At 29.1% G+C, this 21019-nt stretch overlaps 7 protein-coding genes across 10 annotated transcripts in view; 2 read left to right on the top strand and 5 right to left on the bottom strand.

Moving 5' to 3' along the window:
- Positions 1 to 77: 77 nt before the first annotated feature.
- On the bottom strand, positions 78 to 2209 carry LOC111677362. The gene has a single exon (XM_023438466.2). The coding sequence runs from the start codon at positions 2125 to 2127 to the stop codon at positions 289 to 291; it is 1839 nt and encodes a 612-aa protein (XP_023294234.2). The 5' UTR covers positions 2128 to 2209; the 3' UTR covers positions 78 to 288.
- A 308-nt stretch (positions 2210 to 2517) lies between these two features.
- LOC111677353 overlaps positions 2518 to 21019 on the top strand; it is a 43779-nt gene continuing 25277 nt past the window's right edge. Inside the window, exons 1-2 of one of the 4 annotated variants that reach the window (XR_006941328.1) lie at positions 10631 to 10916; positions 10985 to 11225. Coding sequence is in view for 1 of the 4 variants with exons in the window: in XM_023438455.2 (XP_023294223.2) it covers positions 10738 to 10916; positions 10985 to 11216 (411 nt within the window). In the remaining 3 variants the exon portion in view is untranslated. Of the gene's footprint in view, positions 2670 to 3378; positions 3510 to 10630; positions 10917 to 10984; positions 11311 to 21019 lie in introns of those variants that run through there. The other 3 variants (XM_023438455.2, XR_006941331.1, XR_006941332.1) reach the window with 3 other exon arrangements.
- Positions 4269 to 5410, bottom strand: LOC111677366. Its single transcript, XM_023438469.2, has 2 exons — positions 5264 to 5410; positions 4269 to 4977 (listed from the first exon to the last, which is right to left on the bottom strand). Exons 1-2 carry the CDS (start codon positions 5376 to 5378, stop codon positions 4271 to 4273), a joined length of 822 nt encoding a protein of 273 aa, XP_023294237.1. The 5' UTR covers positions 5379 to 5410; the 3' UTR covers positions 4269 to 4270.
- Positions 13651 to 14131, bottom strand: LOC111677354 (lysozyme 2-like). The gene has a single exon (XM_023438456.2). It carries the CDS (start codon positions 14110 to 14112, stop codon positions 13684 to 13686), a length of 429 nt encoding a protein of 142 aa, XP_023294224.2. The 5' UTR covers positions 14113 to 14131; the 3' UTR covers positions 13651 to 13683.
- On the top strand, positions 14626 to 15151 carry LOC111677351 (lysozyme 2-like). Its single transcript, XM_023438453.2, has one exon. The coding sequence runs from the start codon at positions 14681 to 14683 to the stop codon at positions 15107 to 15109; it is 429 nt and encodes a 142-aa protein (XP_023294221.2). The 5' UTR covers positions 14626 to 14680; the 3' UTR covers positions 15110 to 15151.
- Positions 16221 to 16987, bottom strand: LOC111677352 (lysozyme 2). The gene has a single exon (XM_023438454.2). It carries the CDS (start codon positions 16861 to 16863, stop codon positions 16435 to 16437), a length of 429 nt encoding a protein of 142 aa, XP_023294222.2. The 5' UTR covers positions 16864 to 16987; the 3' UTR covers positions 16221 to 16434.
- LOC111677367 (cytoplasmic dynein 2 intermediate chain 1) lies at positions 17169 to 20954 on the bottom strand. The gene is made up of 3 exons (XM_046954718.1): positions 20765 to 20954; positions 18307 to 20631; positions 17169 to 18246 (listed from the first exon to the last, which is right to left on the bottom strand). Exons 1-3 carry the CDS (start codon positions 20807 to 20809, stop codon positions 17179 to 17181), a joined length of 3438 nt encoding a protein of 1145 aa, XP_046810674.1. The 5' UTR covers positions 20810 to 20954; the 3' UTR covers positions 17169 to 17178.

Here is a 21019-nt window from a genome sequence, read left to right as displayed (position 1 = left end):
ACAGTGCAACACAACTCAGTGCCATATAATAAGCTTCGGGCGGACGGTGTATATGTAATTATTTAAAAAATCAGATATATATTTTTTTCAAATTCAATTTTATTTAAAAAATAAGGAATGTTAATAAAAATAAATAAAAAAATCAATTATTTCAACATATTTTATCGTATACATATTGTTCACGCATATATTCATATACATTCTTATGTACATTGTATATACCTATATCATATAGTATAATTTTTCTATGTTAAATATAAAATTTGAATAGACTTAAGCAATTTTAAATTAAACTTCGTTATAGTCCAGAAAACCCATCTCAACAAATTTATCTGGTATGGGATATTCATTTGTGTCTATAAAAGAAATAAATAAATCTTCATAGTGCGATATAACTTTAACATCCATGGATTTGTTAAGGATCATTTCACATAATATTTCTATGGCATTTTTATGTTCATCAACAGAAAGAGATTGCTTTTCACGAACACCTTCAATTCGGCAAAGAATAGCTTGATATGGCATTTGCGCCATACCCATATCTATCGAAGCCAGATTTCGTAAATGTACCACTTGATAGTTGCCATAATCAACGTAAAGGACTTTAAACATTTTATAGTCATCGTCGTGGGACATGATTTTAGCTCGATACCAAAGATTGTCTATATAACGCGATAAAACAAGTTCAAACATATGTGGAGGTTTTTTTAAAAGTTTCCAAGAGGGTATGTCTTCATCATTCCATACAAGTGGAGTTGCATTTTGGTGTGGATCATTGATTATTGCATAAAATCTGTCCAATCGGCCGATATAGGTGGGTGTTATATTGATTATTTTTCCAGGAGGAAAAACTGTTGTGGGATGTCGGCAATCTATTATTGATGCTGAGGGAATAACATCTTTAGTCCAGCCATCGGGTTGACGTAAAGTATGTTCTAATTTACAGTTTGCACCTTTAAAACATCCTCCGATTTCGGGGTCATAAAAACGACATATGCGCTTATCGTCTTGAGGATCATAACCCATTACTGCTTTCATAGCATTGCTGGTGTTTAGCGGCTCTTCATACAGCATTTCTAATTCGTCATCAGTTAATTGTTTGCATTTCACATTGTCTGAGTCAATATTTAGGGGAACATTACCTACACTTACAGTATCTAAGCAACTATTGTCAATAGCTTTATCCGGATCCGGGTTGGCAAGCTCCACTTGCAGAATATTGTCTTCTATTGCCACTATTTTAAAATTACAGCAATTTGCATATTTTAGTGACCTTAATTTTTCTTCCATTTCTTGTTGAGCTACAAATGGGTTTGTATTGGTTGTTATTAGTTGACATGGTATGGCTTGTGCTGGAATAGATTTCTGATCAAACGTTAATCTATACATAATACAATTTGATTTTAATGGTAATATTTCTCCAGTATCTAGGATATAACAAGGAAAAATCTCTTCATCCATTTCTACATCGTAAAGACTTTTAGAACTTAGTACAGCACGAAAAATATGCTTATCTAGTACATATCCAAAGACTTCATTGGCTGGGGGCATATCGTGGTATTGGCGTAATTCCAAGGATTTCGCTAATTCGACGATAGTATCCCGATATTTAGAAGATTTGTCAAATATATAAAAAGTCAAATCGTTTATACTTTTAATGGATGTCACTCTTCCACTTATAAATGCATTTTCTTTATAAACTTCAGGCAAATTCAATCGAGGATAAACGAAATCTTCATCAGGTGGTTCTGAATTTAAGTCATATTCTTCAGCTGGATACAAATGAGTTCCGGCTTCCTTTAACGTGCTCTTACTATCACACCCATTTTGTGGTTTTTTATCTTTTTGGTTAATTTTTGTAAATAAAGCCTGAATTTCCGTAAGTTTTATATTGTGCAAATACATTTGAAGATTATATTTTCTGGTGACTTCCATTATGGCTGTTATATTGGTAACAAAAGAATCATATTCCGTTAAAAAGTAGTTACTTCTTTGCCAATTGGTTTTCATATTCTCCGACAACATTTTCATGTTAAATGAATATTGTTCTGAATTTCTTTGTGCTTCCTCCAACTGATTAAGACACATCTTTTGAAGTTGGAAAATTTGATCCAGCCTATCGTACATATTGAATTTATTTATTATAAAAATAACACAGTTAACAAAAGCTAGAAATCAACAAATAAACAAATAATGACAGCTGTGTTTTTTTTACATGTATACCTACCCAACACACTTTTAAAGTTAAATTTAAAAATTGCAAATGATTTAATATTAAGAGAAATTGTAAATTTTAGAGGCAGTTATTTTATAATTACAATAAAATAACAATCTTAAAAAATAATAATTACATTTTTTTGATCACGTTATGTAGTTTGGCAATTGATTGGAAATAAATCATGTTTGAAAACGTATGATTTAGTGTTTGTTGGGTGATTATGTGCGTAAATGAAATGTCAACAACAATAAGAAAAACCGCCAATTGTGATCAAATTTTGGCAACTCTGTTTTAGTGCATTCTTTTAAGTTTAGTAAAATGTAGTGTTCGAAAAGTTCTGATGTAAATTTTGTTTTAAATTAAAATATGTGAACAAATAAAGAAATAAATAACTGTAATGACTTCACTAGTGAATAAAAGTCTGCCTTAACTTGTTATAAGAGCAGTAAAGGTAAGTGAAATTTGTTTATTTAAAAGAGTTTAAAAATGCGGTACGACTTTGTGTGTTAAGTAAAATGCTTTTAAAATTTGCAAAAGACATAACAATTTCAATTAAAGATTATTTTAGTTCCTTCTTATTGTTTAACTTTTCGAAATACATTTGGATTTAGATTTCCAAAGATTTTTCCCAATGTGACTATTATTAGCAATGATTGTTATCATGTTCAATGAATATTGTTCTGAATTCCTTTGTGCTTCCTCCAACTGATTAAGACATATCTTTTGAAGTTAGAAAATTTGATGCAGTCTATCGTACATATTTAATTTATTTATTGAAATAACACGGTTAACAAAAACTTGAAATCAATAAACCAAAAATTACAGCTTTGTTTGTTGCATTTATTTATACCTACCCAACAAACATTTAAAGTTAAATTTAAAAATTGTAAATCATTTAATATTAAGAGAAATTGTAAATTTTAGTGGCAGTTATTTTATAAATACAATAAAGTAACAATGTTAAAAAAATAATAAAATTTGTTTGATCACGTTATGTAGTTCGACAATTGATTGGAAACAAATCAATGTTTGAAAACGTATGATTTAGTGTTTGTTGGGTGATTATGTGAGTAAATAAAATGTCAACAACAATAACAAAAACCGCCAAATGTTAATTTTGGCAACTCTGCTTTAGTGCATTCTTCTAAGTTTAGTAAAATGTAGTGTTCGAAAAGTTCTAGTGTAAATTTTGTTTTAAATTAAAATATGTGAACAAATAAAGAAATAAATAACTGAAATGACTTCACTAGTGAATAAAAGTCTGCCTTAACTTGTTATAAGAACAGTAAAGGTAAGTGAAATTTGTTTATTTAAAAGAGTTTGAAAATGTGGTACGACTTTGTGTGAAGTAAAATGCTTTTAAAATTTGCAAAAGAATTGAAAAAAGACATAACAATTTCAATTAAAGATTATTTTAGCAACTTGTTATTACTTAACTTTTCGAAATACATTTGGATTTAGATTTTCAAAAATTTTTCCCAAAGTGACTATTATTAGCAAATTTTCTACAGCTGTGGCAAAATAATAAGTACGGTATAACTCGTTATTTTTCTACTAGTAGGATTTTATTTCCTTTTCATATACAGTGTTGTTAAAAATAGTAGAACAAAAATATATTTCTTATGAAAACTTGATTGTTTTTTAAATAAGTTATTTATTTGTCAAGTTTTAAATTTGCAATGAAAAAAATTCATACATAGAAACGATTGCTTCCAACTTTTTAATTAAAAAATTACACTTTCTGTCGAAAAATTGTGTTTTATCTATTTTTTTCATATGTTCACATATATAAATATGTATTGTAATTACATAAAAGCATTTTTAGGACTTCCATTCCATTCCAATTCCATACGTATAATTTATATATACATAATATATATATATATATATATATATATATATATATATATATATATATATATATATATATATATATATATATAATATATATATATATATATATATAATATATATATATATATATATATAATATATATATAATATATATTATATATATATATATATATATATATATATATAAATGGTTTTATTTTAAATCTGACTTAAATTGGTTCTTCCAATTATTTGTCTCATTGTTTGTAATTCATCTCTTAGTGCCATTACTTGTGCTCTCAATAAGGAGTTTTCTTGCTCCAGAAATGCCGCTCTAAATGCAATACGATCTTCACGTATTTTACGAGCATCTCGTGATTTTTTTGCTGCTTCATTATTACGCTTTCTTCTCTCATAGTATTTATCATCTTTTTGTTCGTCTGGTATTGGTCTTTTTTCTCCTCTTGGTCGGCGGTGTAGAAATGATGGAAACATGCCACCGACGCGATTTAGTTCCATTAATGGAAAATCAACTGGGCTGATATTACGAACTCCTGGCGTCAAATACTCAAATGCTGGTAAAGTCGTCTGATGATTTAGTAGGGTTGTTGAAGCTCCTGTTAAAGGTAAAACGTTTATATTGGGCAAGGGATGTGTATTATCATTAGAAGGCAGCTTCATAGTGTCATTTTCCATTGACTTTAAGAATTGCTGTGATTTATTCGAGATAGTTTCTGTTTGTATTAAAGAACTTGTTGTATTTTCCAACTCCGTCGGTAATTGTTCCAATGTTGAGCTATCTATTACATCTAAAATCGGAGAGGTTGGTGGCGTTCTCTCCATTTCATAGTTGTGCGGTAAAATTGTATCTAGTTGTGGTGGAATTTGTGTATTTTTTATTAAATTGTGATACGATGTGGTTGAATCTGAAATATATATCCATGTTTTTTGGTTATTAATTTAGAATAGTTTATTTGAATGGTTATTTTTAAAAAAATGTAAACAATTAATTTATGGCACTGTATCTAAAATGATTAAACGTTTTTAAGTATTCAAAAGCAATTATGAAAGTTAACAAAGTTTCACTTATTTATACATATATATTTTCATCGATTTGAAAGTTAAAAGCACATATGTAAAACTTTGATATCCAACGTCATTTCGTAGATTTTTGGCAAAAAATTTAACATTTTGAAAACATATTCTAATTACCTGCAGCATTAGGAATCATTAACCGATTACGTGTGCGTAAGAATTGAAATGTAGAAAATGATAATGGTTCTACTAAATTACTAAAATTTCTTGGATGTAAAGATGTGTTACACATGTTATTATTTTATATTTTATTTAAAAAAATTAACCAACATAAACCGTCTTTTGTTACCAATACTTATAACGTCTAAATAATAACTAACGTTTACACTTTTTTATTGAAATATTATTTAAAAAATAGTAGCAATATTTGGTTTGTTTTATTATTAATAAAACTATTTTCTCCCTCATTTGCTTAACCTATTGCGTAGTGTTAGTTAGAGTTTGTTGTACATATGTAGATAATTACATCGAATTTCAGACATACTCCATAAGGATACTCAACCACCTATACATACATAGCAGTGACTCTGATTCAACCAATCACGCAATGTTGACTGGTAATTACCACGTAAATTGCATGACACTTTACATACTTTCAAAATGACATGAATTTTATAAGTTGATTTTTATTTTGTGTAAGTGTATGTGTGTGTGTGTGGCAAAGGCGATTATAAGGACTTCATATAACTGGTTACAATAAAAATTATCATTTATGTACACCCCTTAATGTTCAAAAACAAAAATAAAAAAGAACACAAAAATATGTTGTAATAATGGACGGTTGTTCGAGTGACATGTTAAGGAATTTTTAATAAGACTTAGTTGTACTGGTTGGAAAATTCATCTTCAGGAGTTCATGTCGCTAGTTTACTACAAGGTTGGCATAATCTTTTTTTGAGAAAAAAGTCTGTAAATGTTTTATGACATTATACATTTCATTAAATAAATAAAAAAATCATGAGATTTTAAATGAGATTAAGATAGAATTAAATGTTTTTAAAAATATTTTAAGAAAAGTAGACATTTTTAAAATTAAATAAATAAAATGAAATGAATGACTATAGAACAACACATATTTTTTGTAATTCAGTTAAAAACTACTATTTTTAAACGGTGCTACCCTAATTTATAACTTATATCTTTTATTATTTTAAAATTACTACCCTCCCTCACAATTCTGTAAGCGTTTTATTAAAGTACATATGTATGTAGATTGGTTTGTTACACTTTGAATTGGGAGGTAATAATTACACACTGTTATGCATGACAATACTGGTATAGAAAAAAAAATCACTGTAGTCAATATATAAGGAGGGGTTTATAACAAAAAGTAAAATGTGTGATAACCAATCAAAACAGAGCTTTAAATATCACATAATATTACATATAATATGCAATATTTCATACATCTGTATGTGTGCATGTTTACACACATGTGTACTTTTACATTTTTTCTTCAAAAAATACTTACAGACATTATATTAATTAATATAGAATTTTTTTATTTTGTCCCTACATTGACTTATTAAAAGTATTTAAGGACATTAGGTTAGTTCTATATATGGGACTTTTTTTTAAGTTTTTACATAATACTATAAAGGCTATAGGCTATTTATCACAAATTTATTAGTTAGAAAAAGTAACAAAAATATCATAAGGGCTGAAGTAAACTTTGGTATCAAAAAGTATTTACGTAATGATTTTTCCTTAACTTGAAGATCAGCGATTAAATTAAAAGTAATATGGAAAGGAAGCTGCTTTCATTCGTTGTAGTTAAAGCGGTCAAAGAAGTTGATTACCAAAAAAACAAAAAATTTCATATTCTTGAAATTCTACAGGGTTTTAACCTCATATATAAGATTATATGCATTTGCGCATTTTTCAAGATAATTTGATAAAATTAGCCACATACTCTTCTCCAAGGATGAAGTCTATTGAAAATGGTTGAAATCGGTCCATTATTTCACCATACCCTTTGAAAAGAGCTCTTATTCATGTTAAATGTTCTAATATCTCTAAATTAGCAAATTTAGTTTTATAAAAGTTTAAATTATAATGCCGATTTTGGTAATAATCGAACTTCATTTTATGATAACCCCATACAAAGTCCTTGTCAGGAAATTATTTGTAGGACCATAAATAACTTATCACGATTAAACTCTACATAAATATCTTTAATGTAAATAGCTTTATGTAAATTTCTAAGGATAATATTTCGGAATTAAGATAGAAACAACTAAAATGCCTAATTATTAAATCCAAATTTTTAACATACTCACTGGCCGATCATGTCAGTCTATACATTTTTTTATACCCATCAAAGATGGGTATAACACATTAAAATATTCGCTTAAGACCCACAAAAGCCGTTATTAGATTCTTAGACGATCTATCAAAGTCTGTTCAAATCAAGATAGGGACCAAACGGGAGGAGCTAGAAGTTCATAAATATTATTTAGGTTAGTTAGTTTGATACTGAAAATAAGAAAAATCGGTTCACGTTTTCGCATAGCACCCATACAAGTGGCCCCTTGGAATACGGTTATATTAAATTCTACATAAATCTCTTAACCAAAATTTATGAAGATTGGTCCCCTTCAGAAAATGTCTTTAACGCTTGCTTTTGGTTTAGAAATGCGAGTACAGCATCGAATATAACACTCTTAAAGTAAGTAGAAAAGTTGCTCTAAAAATACGTATAAACGCTTTGAACAAATGAAATGATTTTTTAAACAAAGTAATTTTAATTTTATTATTTCTTGTACACATTTTTTGAAGTCATCTTAATGTTAACATATAAAACTTTTTATTTTTGTGTTAAGTGATAGAAAATTCTGTAAAAAAGACATCAAAATGAATGATTTTGCAAAAATATTTTCTTACCAAATATATTACACAATTTTTATAAATAATTACATATTTTATTAGTTTATATTTTTGCATATTAATATAAACTAATATTAATATACATTTTATATAATTTTCAAATGAAACTAAATAATTATGCTAAAAATTAGACAATAACTTAAATTATACATATTGTGGGAATTTGACATCTGTTAAAAAAGTTTTGAAATTGTTAGATATTGTCAACAACTTATATTTTGTTGAAGTTTAAATAAATGAAGACTGACCGTTATTGCCCGCAGACAGATAAAATCGTTTATCGATAATGTGCTTTATATTAGCGTATGTCTAAATCACAAATACTAAAAACTATTCTTCCAAATTGTTGTGACAGCTAGTAATTTTTGCTGCTCATAGCTGCTTTTGAATTTCTCCTCCAGAAGCTAACTCATAATGAGGTAACTGAATCGTCCTAATGACATTACATTACAAGTTAAAAGGGTTTCAAATATAGGCAAAATGGTTATCTTTTGAATCTCTACTGGCTCATTTCTGGTTAATTATGAGTTAGTTTTAAGTTAATGGGTTCAATTGATTATTTTATTAAACTTATTATATTATTTTTACACAGGGTTTTCATTTAAACGCTTAAGTTTCCCATTTGTGCAAGTGGGCAAGTTTATTCGACTTGTTTCATGAAATCCCTGTTCAAATTCTGTTCAATTACAATATTTATAAACAGTTAAAAACAATGTCAAACAAAATCAAAAAATAATAAATACATTATTTTAACAAACAATTTTACAAAATATGTTTAAAATGTGAATATTCAAGTCCATAAATTCAAAAGTGAACAATAGCGAACGGATTTATTAAATGCACAATGTGTTTGTGCAAGTTTGCCAGTCTAAAAAGTTGCTTAAACTAATAAGGGTTGTGCAAATCAATTTCCATACAAGTCAATTGCTAGAATGGAAACATGCACAGGTTGCACTGTTTACGAGGGTTTTGAACGTTTAAATAAAAACCCTTCAAGTGAAATTGTTTTGATTTTTGTTTATAAGTTTTTTTAAGAATTTATCATCCATTAATCAAACAAACTGACAAATTTTAAATACATATCACTAATTTTCGACTGTAACGGGTAACGGCTAACATGACCACATAGTTTTAAATTAAACTATAGCATTTCAAAGAACAAATATGTTATAAAAAGGCCGGATATTTCAGATTTTTTAAGCAAAGTTTAGAACCAGATCCTAAAATATAACAGAATTAGTGCCCTGAAGTTTGAAAAGCTAAATTTTTATTACGACATCTAGACAACGTTATTGATTAAATATTGTTTACCATCTATCAGCTTTAACATATTTTCTGCCTTCTTCACTTAAAGCTTTAAAATGATTTACGGTATATTTATGGTATATCTTACTATATCTTTATAAATCTCAGATGTGATGAAGAAAATCTTAGGTTAGATTCGCATCATCGCAGCTCAATCCTTTAGAAAAGTACACAGAGGGAAAAATAAGTGGTACCAAATTGACACCAAAGTGTTTATCATATTTAATAACAGCCGTTATCAATCAATCATACGTATAGTGTTTTCGTACGTAATCTTGACAAAGCAATTTTTTTATAAAATATTGTAGCAATTCTTTATCGAAATCTACATTTTATGTACATCCGTTATCTAAATATTTACAAACGTGGTAAGCTTGTTCAGGCGTGTATGTTGCTTTTTCGCTCTGTGTTTAACTTGGAATCAGGGTTTCGACTTTTTTATGAATTTATTTTTAAAGACATGGCAAGAAAATACTTGAAGACATAACAAATTAAAAATAGTAAAAAGTTTGATTTAGAATCGGAATCAATGTTTTATAAGAACAATCCCCCTACAAGGAAATGTGTGGTCACATTATGACTGACATAATTCAAAAAACATAGATTGGGGAAAAACGCCCCGCTGTCTACTCTTTAGACACATTTAATTTCTAAAGTACTTTATTCTTATTATTTTAGTCGATCATTTTCGAATATAGTACATACATTTTTCAAAAAGTGATTTTCATTTTCGAACTTGTCAGCCATTCTCATCAATTAAAATTATTTTTGGTAGTTCAAGTAATTGAATATTTTTTTTAATATATTTTATACGATTTAAATTATTTTTAACAAAAGGAAATGACGCGAGTATCGAGATTTGTTTGAAGAAGTGTTTGTTTTTATACTAACATGTTTACTAGTCTAAAATTAGAACAAGTTGTGTAAAAGGCGTATATTTTGGTAAATAAGATTTGGAAAATTAGATGTTAGAGAAATCTATTTTATATGCATATACATATTATGTACATAGTTATACACCTATGTATATTTATTTGTATATATCATAAAAAAACTAATCGTTCAAGCGTAGTAATTGTTACAACTTTTGTGTATTTTAAGAATTGTATGTCCTGGTGTAATTACTTCTAATATTTGCCTAAATTCTTGCCTATATAAACTATTATACATATGTACATACCACACATACAAACAAGTTGTTAATGACACATTTAATTAGATGAAATTAGTTTAGTATAATAATTAGAACATAAATTTTGTTGTTTTTAAACACATGATTTATTTGTCATTCATAAATAATAGTAATAATATATATTTTTTTCTTGTTTTGTTGCATTCATATACTCTGTGTCTATATTTTTATATAAATATTTATACGCTAATAATCAAAATTTCGAAATATGTCAATATTGCGCTGTAATATACGAGACGTGGAACCTACCACCTCCAGCTTAAAACGAAACGATTATCATTTACACACACCATTATTTGTGCTCGATGTTATACGTTTATTTCAAGACCATCCCAAATATATTGGTGGACTAAAGGAGAGCCATATAGTAGGCTTATTACAAAAAGAGTAAGATGCAAGAGAAATAGTGTCTTTACGACTTTTTTATTTTCTTAATATAATATACAATTGTTTAGAGATATTGCTACCGGCGATGTAGAAGCCCAAGTGCGAATGGCCTTAAAGGAATTAATGTCTATTGGTTTTGTACGTTTTGTTTCTCAGGGATATCGCACCTTGGGTCCTTTTGCTAAATTAGCTTTAGCTCGCACACCACATCAGCAGAATGTAGCCTGGGAACGTTTGAATAAAATGCAAAAAATTAATTGTATGAATTTTGGATCATCATTTTCTCTCTCTTGCAGTTAAATTTAATAAGTATGTACTTGTTTATTAATATGTAAATAACTTTCCATGTTCAATATATAGAAAAACTACAGGACACGCTCTATTATTTATAAAATTGTTACTATTTTTAATATCTTTTACCACAAAACCTAAAACCTTTTGCGGTATTTGTTTTACAAAATATTTGAGGACAAATTTCATGACTTTAACAGCTAAAAATTTAACATTGATATGTTAAATAGAGTGCGGTAAATCGCAAAAATACTGTATCAATGGTCCTTCCACCATAAATTTTGTGGTTAGCAAATGTCTTCAAAAGAAATGTTACTTTTTACTGAGTACTAAACTTATCTTTCGTAAGAATGACATATTTTTTTTAATAAACATCAAGTTTTATTTAAATTCAAATTTAATGTAATGAGCAAAGCTGGAGCTCCTGCAAGAGAAAATTATAATGAGATATTTTGAAAACCTCCTACACTATTAAATAAATATTTCAACTCTGACAAAATAATACGCACCAATTACCACACATTAACACATACTCTATGGCAAATACAAAAACAAAATATATAAATAATTCCTCCATTTCGAAAATAAACCAAACAAAAGGACAAATATCAAAATAAAATAATAGCTATTTACTAGACAAAAGAAGACAATAATCGAACAGGTAATTGCTGCAATATTTTACACTCAATGTTCGGATATTTAAACAAATTAATGGTAATATTTCAATACAGGTCATAATTATTATGCGGCTGCTATTCAAGACTAATTGTTATTGACGGGCAAAAGCTAAAGGACATACAAGGGTTATGATTTCAAATGATATTATCATATGACCATCAAAAGGGATGAATGTGGATATCATTAAATATCGTGCTTTATTTTTGGAAATTAAACATATGTTTTTAAGTTAGACCTTTTTTGGTTGTTATTTTAGTGATTTACTTTGTAGGTTAAATTATGTCACACATGTGGAAGAGACATTAGGAAACATCCTTTTTAACACTTAACCCTACAGCGAAAAAAGGAGTAAATTTGTTTTTATTTTGTTTTTAAACTATAATTAGAGACTAAACGAAATTAAGCATGTGTCTTGTATAAATTTGGGGGGAAGAGTGGTCTATCTATAAGGGAGTTTTAGAAATACATCGATTGTGATTAATGTGAGTTTCTTTTGTTTAGGTCCTGGTTAATATATTTTATTCAAAACTAAATTATTTTAGTTAAAATTCCTTTCTTTTTTGTAATAAATAGTAATAGTTGGATGTGTCCCGGTAGGCTAGATGGTAGTGTGTTTGCCTATCAGTCTGAGGGTTGTAAGTTCGATTCCCGCCAGAGATTCTGGTCATCGTCACCCTGGTAAATTAGTTTAGCATATAATTTGTAATGGAAAAATACAAAAAAATATATAGTGGATCGAAAATCGAATTTATATAAAGTAAAGTTTTAGGTGAATTATCATCAAAGAAATTTCTGAAATATAAATACATATTTATTAGTTACCATAACTTTGTTCGAATTTATACAATATATTGAAACAAGTTTAAGAAATAGTATAACATGGACCTGCTGCAAAATCAGTATAAATAATTTTATTATCGCTAATTGCAGCAATTCGTTGGTGTCATAGATATTTATTCATGTATAAACCTAAATAACACTTAACCCTTAAACCAAAAAACCATCACTATATTTAAACACGCATGAGATTTGGAGCAGGTGTTATTTATGTTCTGTTTTTTTTTCTTGTTTCTGTTGCGCCACTAATCATTGCAGAATAATCTATTAGAAACTATATTACCAGTAAGTTTTGTCAAAGTAGAAAAAGAAAAACTACAATAAAATGTCAACAGGGGAAAAGCAAATCATAACTAATATTGTTGACAATTAAACGTACATTAGGGTGACATCTTGAGCTATTAGTTTTTAGTTAATATATGAGTTTTATATCCTATTATTAGAATCGGCTTCAACTACTTACTGGACTGGAGATTCCATATTACATTCACTTTACTTTTTCTACTAAATTTCCTTCAGTAAATACTGCCCTAATATTAGACATAAAAATTTTGTCTCGTGTTAGAGGCCCTAATGAATTATGTGTTCAGATAAATACAATAAAACATTAGTGGCATAATTTTATATGAGCATGATATTTGTAAGTTGTTGTAAGCAATTATTTTTTATGACTTTAGTTGTTAAACATTTGTAATATATTTTCAACAAGATTCAAAAGTATATAGCTGAGATGAATATATAAACAATTTACTAACATGCAAGTAAATAAACTTATAGTTTTTCTATTTGTTTAAAATATGTAGCAAAATCGTGGTTGAGATCTATTACCAAATATATGTAGCAAATAATATCTGATGATCAATTTGAATCAATAGTTTGTCATATATGTTTATGTTTTTAATCGTATCCTTTATTAAGTACATATTTTAATTAACTACACAAGTACAATGTATGTATTTATTTAAAAGCAATCGTCAATACTGTGCAATCTACCGTCACAGTATTTCCAGGTGGACCAGGCAGACCAGCCTTGTTGTTTCAAAACTAAACGGGCACACTTAACAGCAGGTTCAATACTATCAACTAGGAAGTCTTCACATTTAATATGACATTCATCGTAAGAGAAAGCACCAGATGGAGGAGAGCACCAGTAGTAGTTGTTAATTTGGAAAATGCCATAGTCACGGGAACCATTAGAGTTCATTGAACCAACAGCCTTAGTATTGTAGGCAGATTCATGTTCAGCAATACAAGTCCAACGTGCCAATTCGTCCTTGGGAACACCAAGTCTATGCATTTCCCTGGCCAATGAACAACGGTTGTACACTTTGCCGAAAGCTGGTGCAACCAAAAGGAAAGCAGCCAAAATAACTAATGTAAACTTAAACATTTTAGATGAAGTATTAAGCGTAATACTGTTAAATTCTACAATTAACAACCTATTTATATTTTAAATTAAATAAACATATTTGTAGGTGTTTCAATATCTTAATGTATTTAAGTAGATAAGAAAGGTAATTGATTTTTGATCAATTAATAGTAAGACATAATTTAATTTCCAAATGTTGGCTTCTAAGATTATTTAATCGTTATTGGTAAAATGAAAGTGAAAAGTATGTAAACATGTTTATATGTATTATGGAAAGGAATTATTTGTCTTTATCTGTCTTAAGAGCTTTAACAAATTTAAAAAATACAACTTGTAGACTGATAGGTTACCTTATTATCAGGAAAATCATTCATATTTCTACACTTCAAAATTTAAAAACTTTAATTTAGAGCTCTTAATGCTTGTCAATTAATTTGTTTATATTAAATAATTTGTCAATAACTAATAACAATTCTTATCTAATTTGTGATATAAATACGACAACAACAAATATATATCTAAAAACTTTGTATAAATAAGTTTGAAAATTTCACTATTACCATAGTATCACTTCTACTACTTTAACAAAATGTTTAAGTTTACATTCGTGGTTTTGGCTGCTTTCCTTTTGGTTGCACCAGCTTTCGGCAAAGTGTACAACCGTTGTTCATTGGCCAGGGAAATGCATAGACTTGGTGTTCCCAAGGACGAATTGGCACGTTGGACTTGTATTGCTGAACATGAATCTGCCTACAATACTAAGGCTGTTGGTTCAATGAACTCTAATGGTTCCCGTGACTATGGCATTTTCCAAATTAACAACTACTACTGGTGTTCTCCTCCATCTGGTGCTTTTTCTTACGATGAATGTCATATTAAATGTGAAGACTTCCTTGTTGATAGTATTGAACCTGCTGTTAAGTGTGCCCGTTTAGTTTTGAAACAACAAGGCTGGTCTGCCTGGTCTACCTGGAAATACTGTGACGGTAGATTGCACAGTATTGATGATTGCTTCTAAATAATTGTATTTGAAAATAATAAAGAAAACCGGTTATAAAATGTAACTTTTTTGTTAAAAATTTAATTTAATTAGACTATCTATTATTTCGATCAAATGGTTAAAACCAAAGTATAACAAGTAGTCCAACTTCTTGACAGTACAAACCTTAAAAGTGGCCCAAAAAGTATGTTAAGCATTTTAGTGTTTTGACAAGTTTAAATTTCTCACAAGAAAGTCGAATTCACACGGCACTCGTAGAAGTGAGAGAGTAATTTTTATACTACTTTTTATACTTTGGTTAAAACTATATTTTATTATATATAGCAAGTTAATATTATTTTTAAGATATCGATTACATGTCCCTTTTAGTTATCGATATTCTTTAGTTATAAATTTAATATACATATTTATTAACGAAAATATTTCATAGCCTTCCCTAAACATTAGAGAAAAAGTATATATATACGTTTGTCATTCCGTTTGTAATTTACAAAAAATAATCCGATCCTATAAATTCGGAATCCTTATTAATAGCGAATAATAATTGAAATGCTATGTTCGATAATAATTATAATACAATTTTTTAATTATATATATTCTATATCCATTCTAAAGTATAGAGGAAAAAATACGTCGAAAAAGTTTTAAAAAAGTTAATCAAAACTAAATTTAATTAATTTAATACAAAGTCAAAATTGTTTGATTTGACTTTGTATTTGGTGGATAAACAAACAGTGTATTTGTTTATCCACCACATTTACAATGCGGTTTATCGCTCTCAAAAATACTATTAAAAACTCATGTCAATTTGTTTGTGAATGGTTTTAGAACATTAAGAAATGGTTTTTGTTAGTAAAACACTACTGGCTAGGAAGTAATGCAGCCTAATTTTGATTAAAACCGTAGCGCACATACATGCATACATAGGCAATATGTATGTATATTAAACGAAATATACTAGAAAGTTTTTTCATTTGATATGCATTATGTTTTTTTTGGAATTTTTTGTTATATCCTGAAAAACTAACTGTAAAGTTAAAACTTTGCTCATTATTCGTTTCCCAGTAAACACCCTTTAAGATCCCTTTCATTTAGAAAAATGTTTACTAATTTATTTTAGTAAAATCTTTTATTCAAAAATTAACAATTTTATCATTATTTAATATAAATTTAATTTAAAAATATAACTTGATTATAATTTCATAAGGACACTGTGAAGTGTTTGCAAAGTTAAATTTATTTCGGAATGTACATAATTGTTAGAAAAATTATAAGTATGTGTTAATGTACATATGTATGTTTTCTAATAAGTTTATCCACTTAATTATCTTGGACTTTAAATTTTAAAAACAATCATCAATGCTGGGCAAAGTATGATCACAATATTTCCAAGTAGACCAGGCACTCCAGCCTTGTTGTCTCAAAACCAATTGAGCGCACTTAACAGCTGGTTCGATACTGTCAACCAAGAAATCATCACACTTGATCTTACATTCGTTATAAGAAAAGGCACCAGAGGGTGGAGAGCACCAGTAATAGTTGTTGATTTGGAAGATACCATAGTCGCGTGAACCATTTGAATTCATTGAACCTACAGCTTTGGTGTTGTAAGCAGATTCATGCTCAGCAATACACGTCCAACGCGCCAATTGATTTTTGGGAACACCAAGTTTATGCATTTCTCTAGCCAATGAGCATCGTGTATAAACTTTGCCAAAGGCTGGGGTGACCAAGAGGATAGCGGCCAAAATTGTTAATGTTAATTTCAACATTTTATTTGGTAGTCGAAGCAATTCTGTTCGAATACAAACCCAGAAAGGCTTTTTATACACACAACATTTGTGAGCTCTACAGATAAAGACGCCTAAACAAACGAAGCACGCAAATGACAAATTGTCTAAATATGATAAACATATCTTCAAATAAAAAAAGTTTCAAGTATTTTTAACAAATTGATTTGTTTATCATAAGCGTTTTTGGATAGAGCTACAACAAGTACATATGTACAATAACCTTGAAAATTAATGTTCTTTGATTATCGGTATAAAATTTTTAATCAAAAATTGATTTTTTCATTGTAATATTTTTTATTTATTTAAAATATGAACTTCGACCTCTGTGTTTGGCTTAAGAATCATTAAATTATTTTCCTTGCAACCGCATTTAGCAGTTGCAATATCAATAATTTTGCCTGTTTCTTGAGATTCTTGGTAGTCAATTTCTTGATCTAAATAAAAGTCATAAATTCTTATGTGTCCATTTGTCAGGGCAAATAAACGCCATCCATCTGAGGATAATTCTAAGGATTTAATAAGGTTCTTTCTTAAAACTGAACCGTTCATAATGATTTGTTGATCAAATATTCTTAATTCAAATGGTTTTTGTTTGCTGTCAATTAATGCTATACATGCTGCAGTGTCCGGGCGATATACTGGATTAAAGTCCATATCTTCATATGATTTTTGCACATTCAATAGTATATTCTGTATGGCACAAGATTTTCCCGTTATGGGATTTATATCCGACATTGGGTCTCTGCTGGGTGGTATAGATTCAGTTAAATTTGATATTTTATCTGATTTGTTATTATGCATAATTTTATTAGATTGACAGTTTAAAATCATGACTGCTCCATTAGAAAGTCCCACCGCTATGAAGTGCTCATTACTCAGCACTTTTAATGCTGTTGGAAATAAGAAACGACTTTCATTTATAACAATTCGTTGTAGTTTGTCCATTTTAAGGGACTTTGAGCAAATTAATATATAATTGCGATTTGTACAGATAAATACGTTTTCTGAACCGCATTCTAAGTTTGTAAATCGTAGACCTTGCTGTCCCACATCTGCATTGCATTCGTTGAGCTCTTTTAATGCCTCGTCACTGTAGATATCCTTTTGAAAAAATGCTTTGGTTTTATCAAATCTAGATTGAATCTGATGTGATTTTGTTTCCAAATAATCTTTGAGATTGACTATAGTACTTTGCATAAGTTTTACACGTGCCCATGGAGAAGTAAATTCAAATGCTTGAGACATTTTTAAAGAAATTTTGGGTTTTTCATATTTTTTCATTTGTGAAAAATTTATAGGTGCTTCCGATGTTTCCACTAAAGTCCAAACTGTGACAACTCCGGAATCATGCAAAGACACAAACTAAAATTAAAAAAATGGATTAACACTATTGTATTTTGCAAATGAAATGTATTTTTGTACCTGAGTTTTTGGGAATGTTCTTTGAGCTAACAAGTTATTAGAATGGCTTCTGAAGCTTTTTACATCTAAACATGCCCCCAAGTCCATTACTAACATGGATTTATCCTTAATTCCACACCAAGAAGGTACTAGTGATTGCGTAGCAGCAAAATGTGTTAAATATCCATCGAGTTTAGAACAAAATGAGTGCGTTTCTCTCAAATCCCATAAAGCTATGGAGCCATCTCTTAAAGCAGCCACTATTATATCCGATGAATCATTAGATATTTCCACCTTTGAAACCTGACTCCAAGTTGTTAAAAGACGTAGCGGCTTATCACAGGTGTTGGTGCACCACACCATCAGAAGGTTCGTAAAGTCAGAGCTGTACACATTAGTATCGGGTAATGATTCATGCACCGTTATAAGTAAATTATATTTATTGTTAGAGAATATTTTTACAACATGTAAAGTATTGAGGAAATTTGAATCTATGTTAAAACATTTTTCAGAGATACGTGATAAAACTTGGTCATTTTCATAAAGGGAATTAGGTTTTGGTTTGTTGTTCGTAGTGTTATTTGAGGAGCCCAGTATTTGATCTATAACAAGAGACGATCGTAAAAGGAATGAATTTAAATGTTCATAGTTTACGGGTTTTCTTTGCCGTTTTTGATAATTTTGGTATGTGCGTTTAGAACTTTGACTATTAAGTTGTTTTAATATATCTAAACTTTGCTCCAGTTCACATTCTGGCGATGGATGGGTTCGACATTCATCAATTAATTCACCACAACAGTTTTGATTGTATATACCGGTTTTATCTAAAGTTGTAATAATTTCAAAATCATATTGAGGTGGATGTTGCGTCCATATAGAACGAGTTTCCTGCAAATCTGTCTGTTGTTCAACATTCATTAGATCACCTTGTGTTTGTGTAAAATTTTGATTTGTATTAAGTTTGCCAAAAGTTTGCATAAATATGTCATAAGAAATCGGTTTGAGATCAAGCAACGTAAAGCTTAAGATATCGAAATGAATTTTTGACATCAGATCAGAGCCTCTTTGATTCATAATGGGTTTTATATTAAAGTCTTTATAACCTCCATATATAACTTCTAAATTTGCTTTGCTGTAAGGAGCAACAATTGAAGTTGTATATGTCGATATGCCAGAATCGAGCTGTTCAGATAAACCTAAACTAAATGCTTCCAGGCTATCTGTTATAGCTTGAGTAGATTGCATAGAAATATCAGATGATTTGACATCAATAGTTTTACGAGAATTCATGTCATAGTGTCCCGAATCTAATTTGCGCTCTTTGTCTCGCTGTATAACTGTAATGGGATTTTGGGTAACTTCTGAATCATCATCTTCGTCTTCACTTTCATCAGTAGCTAAGTTCTTCAGAGAATCTTCTTGATTTTCTATTTCATTAGATTCATTATCAGTGGAATTTGATACTTCTTCGCTTTCTACGCTTGATGTTTCCGATGTGACCTGAGAGTGTGAAGAAGATTCAAAATCCGATTCATAGGATTCAAAGTCATCTGAATATTGAGGCTCTTCATCGTTTTTGTCTATTATATTGGTAGTGGTTGTTTTACTACGAGATCTTGACCTCTCTCTAGTGACTTTTTCTTTTTCTTCAAATTTTACCTCAAAAGCTACCGGTTCTTTTACAACCGTCTCTACGGGTTGTTGGGTTTTTAAGTTTTCATTTCGAATTTGTTCCTCAATTCTCTTTTTAGCAGATTCTCTTTTTAATACAACGATTTCATCTGGTGCTAAAGTTCTGCTTCCTTTTCGGGTTAACTTGTTGTTGCTGGTTTTAAATTTATCGTCGCTCACTGCAGTCTCAACATTTTCGCTACTCTTCCTTTTGGGTGGAGGTGAGGCTACCGTAACATTATGGGGAGTATCTAAAACTGCATTAGGTTTTTTATTAACAGGTTTTTTGTCTATTTTTGTTATGCTTGTTCTAGGTGATGTATAACTTTTACTGATTTCCTTTGTGTCCTTTGTGGTTGTCAAGTGTTTGGCACGTAATGGCAAATCTTTTTGTTGTGAAATTGAACTGACCTTTCGCGATGCCAAGGCTTTTGTTGGTAAATTTCCTGCTGTTTTTCTTGGTGGTTGTATTTTATTAACTGCCACTTTAGCTTTGTTGGATGTGGTGCTGCTGGTAACGTTTGTTATTTTTATTTTGCTTTTTTCCTTTTCCTCGCTAGCTGTCGTTTTGCTGTCTTTTAACTGAGCTGACGTTTTTAAAGTACTAGATGCAATTGGTTTTTTTACGAGAACTTTTTTGTTAGATGCCACATCAGATCTTAATACTTTAGTATCCTAAAAAGCCGAATATTTAATTAGAATTTAGCCATTTTAAGGAAATGTTTAGTATAAATTAGAAAAAAATTGCTATTGAGTCATGTATTTTTACAATATACGTTTTTAACAAATTTGAACTCTCTTTTCTTACTTGTTTTTTTGTTTTTAATTGATCACTTCTTAGAACTTTCGACATTTAAATATTTGTAATTTATCTTTAAGAATTAATATGAATATTGCAATTTAATTCTGTTTCTTTATTAAATCAATGAAATTTTAATAAAATTCCTATTATAAACATTATTGTTGTGGCAGTAAATTTTATTTAGTGCCATGGTAACGATTCTTTACACCACGCCATATTATATTGAACTGCATTACCGACATTTCTCAACATTTCACCACA

Source organism: Lucilia cuprina, chromosome 6 (assembly GCF_022045245.1).
Source record: "Lucilia cuprina isolate Lc7/37 chromosome 6, ASM2204524v1, whole genome shotgun sequence".
In the NCBI taxonomy this organism is placed as follows: domain Eukaryota; kingdom Metazoa; phylum Arthropoda; class Insecta; order Diptera; family Calliphoridae; genus Lucilia; species Lucilia cuprina.
Note: the sequence above shows the minus strand (reverse complement) of the source record. Positions and strands in the feature narration are given on the sequence as shown.

Bases quoted from the DNA above. Each gene is read 5' to 3' on its own strand.
- LOC111677366 (XM_023438469.2), bottom strand. From the start codon at position 5,378: ATGTGTAACACATCTTTACATCCAAGAAATTTTAGTAATTTAGTAGAA. The intron at 4,978-5,263 runs GTAATTAGAATA...TATATATTTCAG, and splicing joins AATGATTCCTAATGCTGCAG to ATTCAACCACATCGTATCAC.
- LOC111677367 (XM_046954718.1), bottom strand. From the start codon at position 20,809: ATGTCGAAAGTTCTAAGAAGTGATCAATTAAAAACAAAAAAACAA. The intron at 20,632-20,764 runs GTAAGAAAAGAG...TCGGCTTTTTAG, and splicing joins AATTAAAAACAAAAAAACAA to GATACTAAAGTATTAAGATC. The intron at 18,247-18,306 runs GTACAAAAATAC...TTTTAATTTTAG, and splicing joins GAACATTCCCAAAAACTCAG to TTTGTGTCTTTGCATGATTC.
- LOC111677362 (XM_023438466.2), bottom strand. From the start codon at position 2,127: ATGTACGATAGGCTGGATCAAATTTTCCAACTTCAAAAGATGTGTCTT.
- LOC111677354 (XM_023438456.2), bottom strand. From the start codon at position 14,112: ATGTTTAAGTTTACATTAGTTATTTTGGCTGCTTTCCTTTTGGTTGCA.
- LOC111677352 (XM_023438454.2), bottom strand. From the start codon at position 16,863: ATGTTGAAATTAACATTAACAATTTTGGCCGCTATCCTCTTGGTCACC.
- LOC111677351 (XM_023438453.2), top strand. From the start codon at position 14,681: ATGTTTAAGTTTACATTCGTGGTTTTGGCTGCTTTCCTTTTGGTTGCA.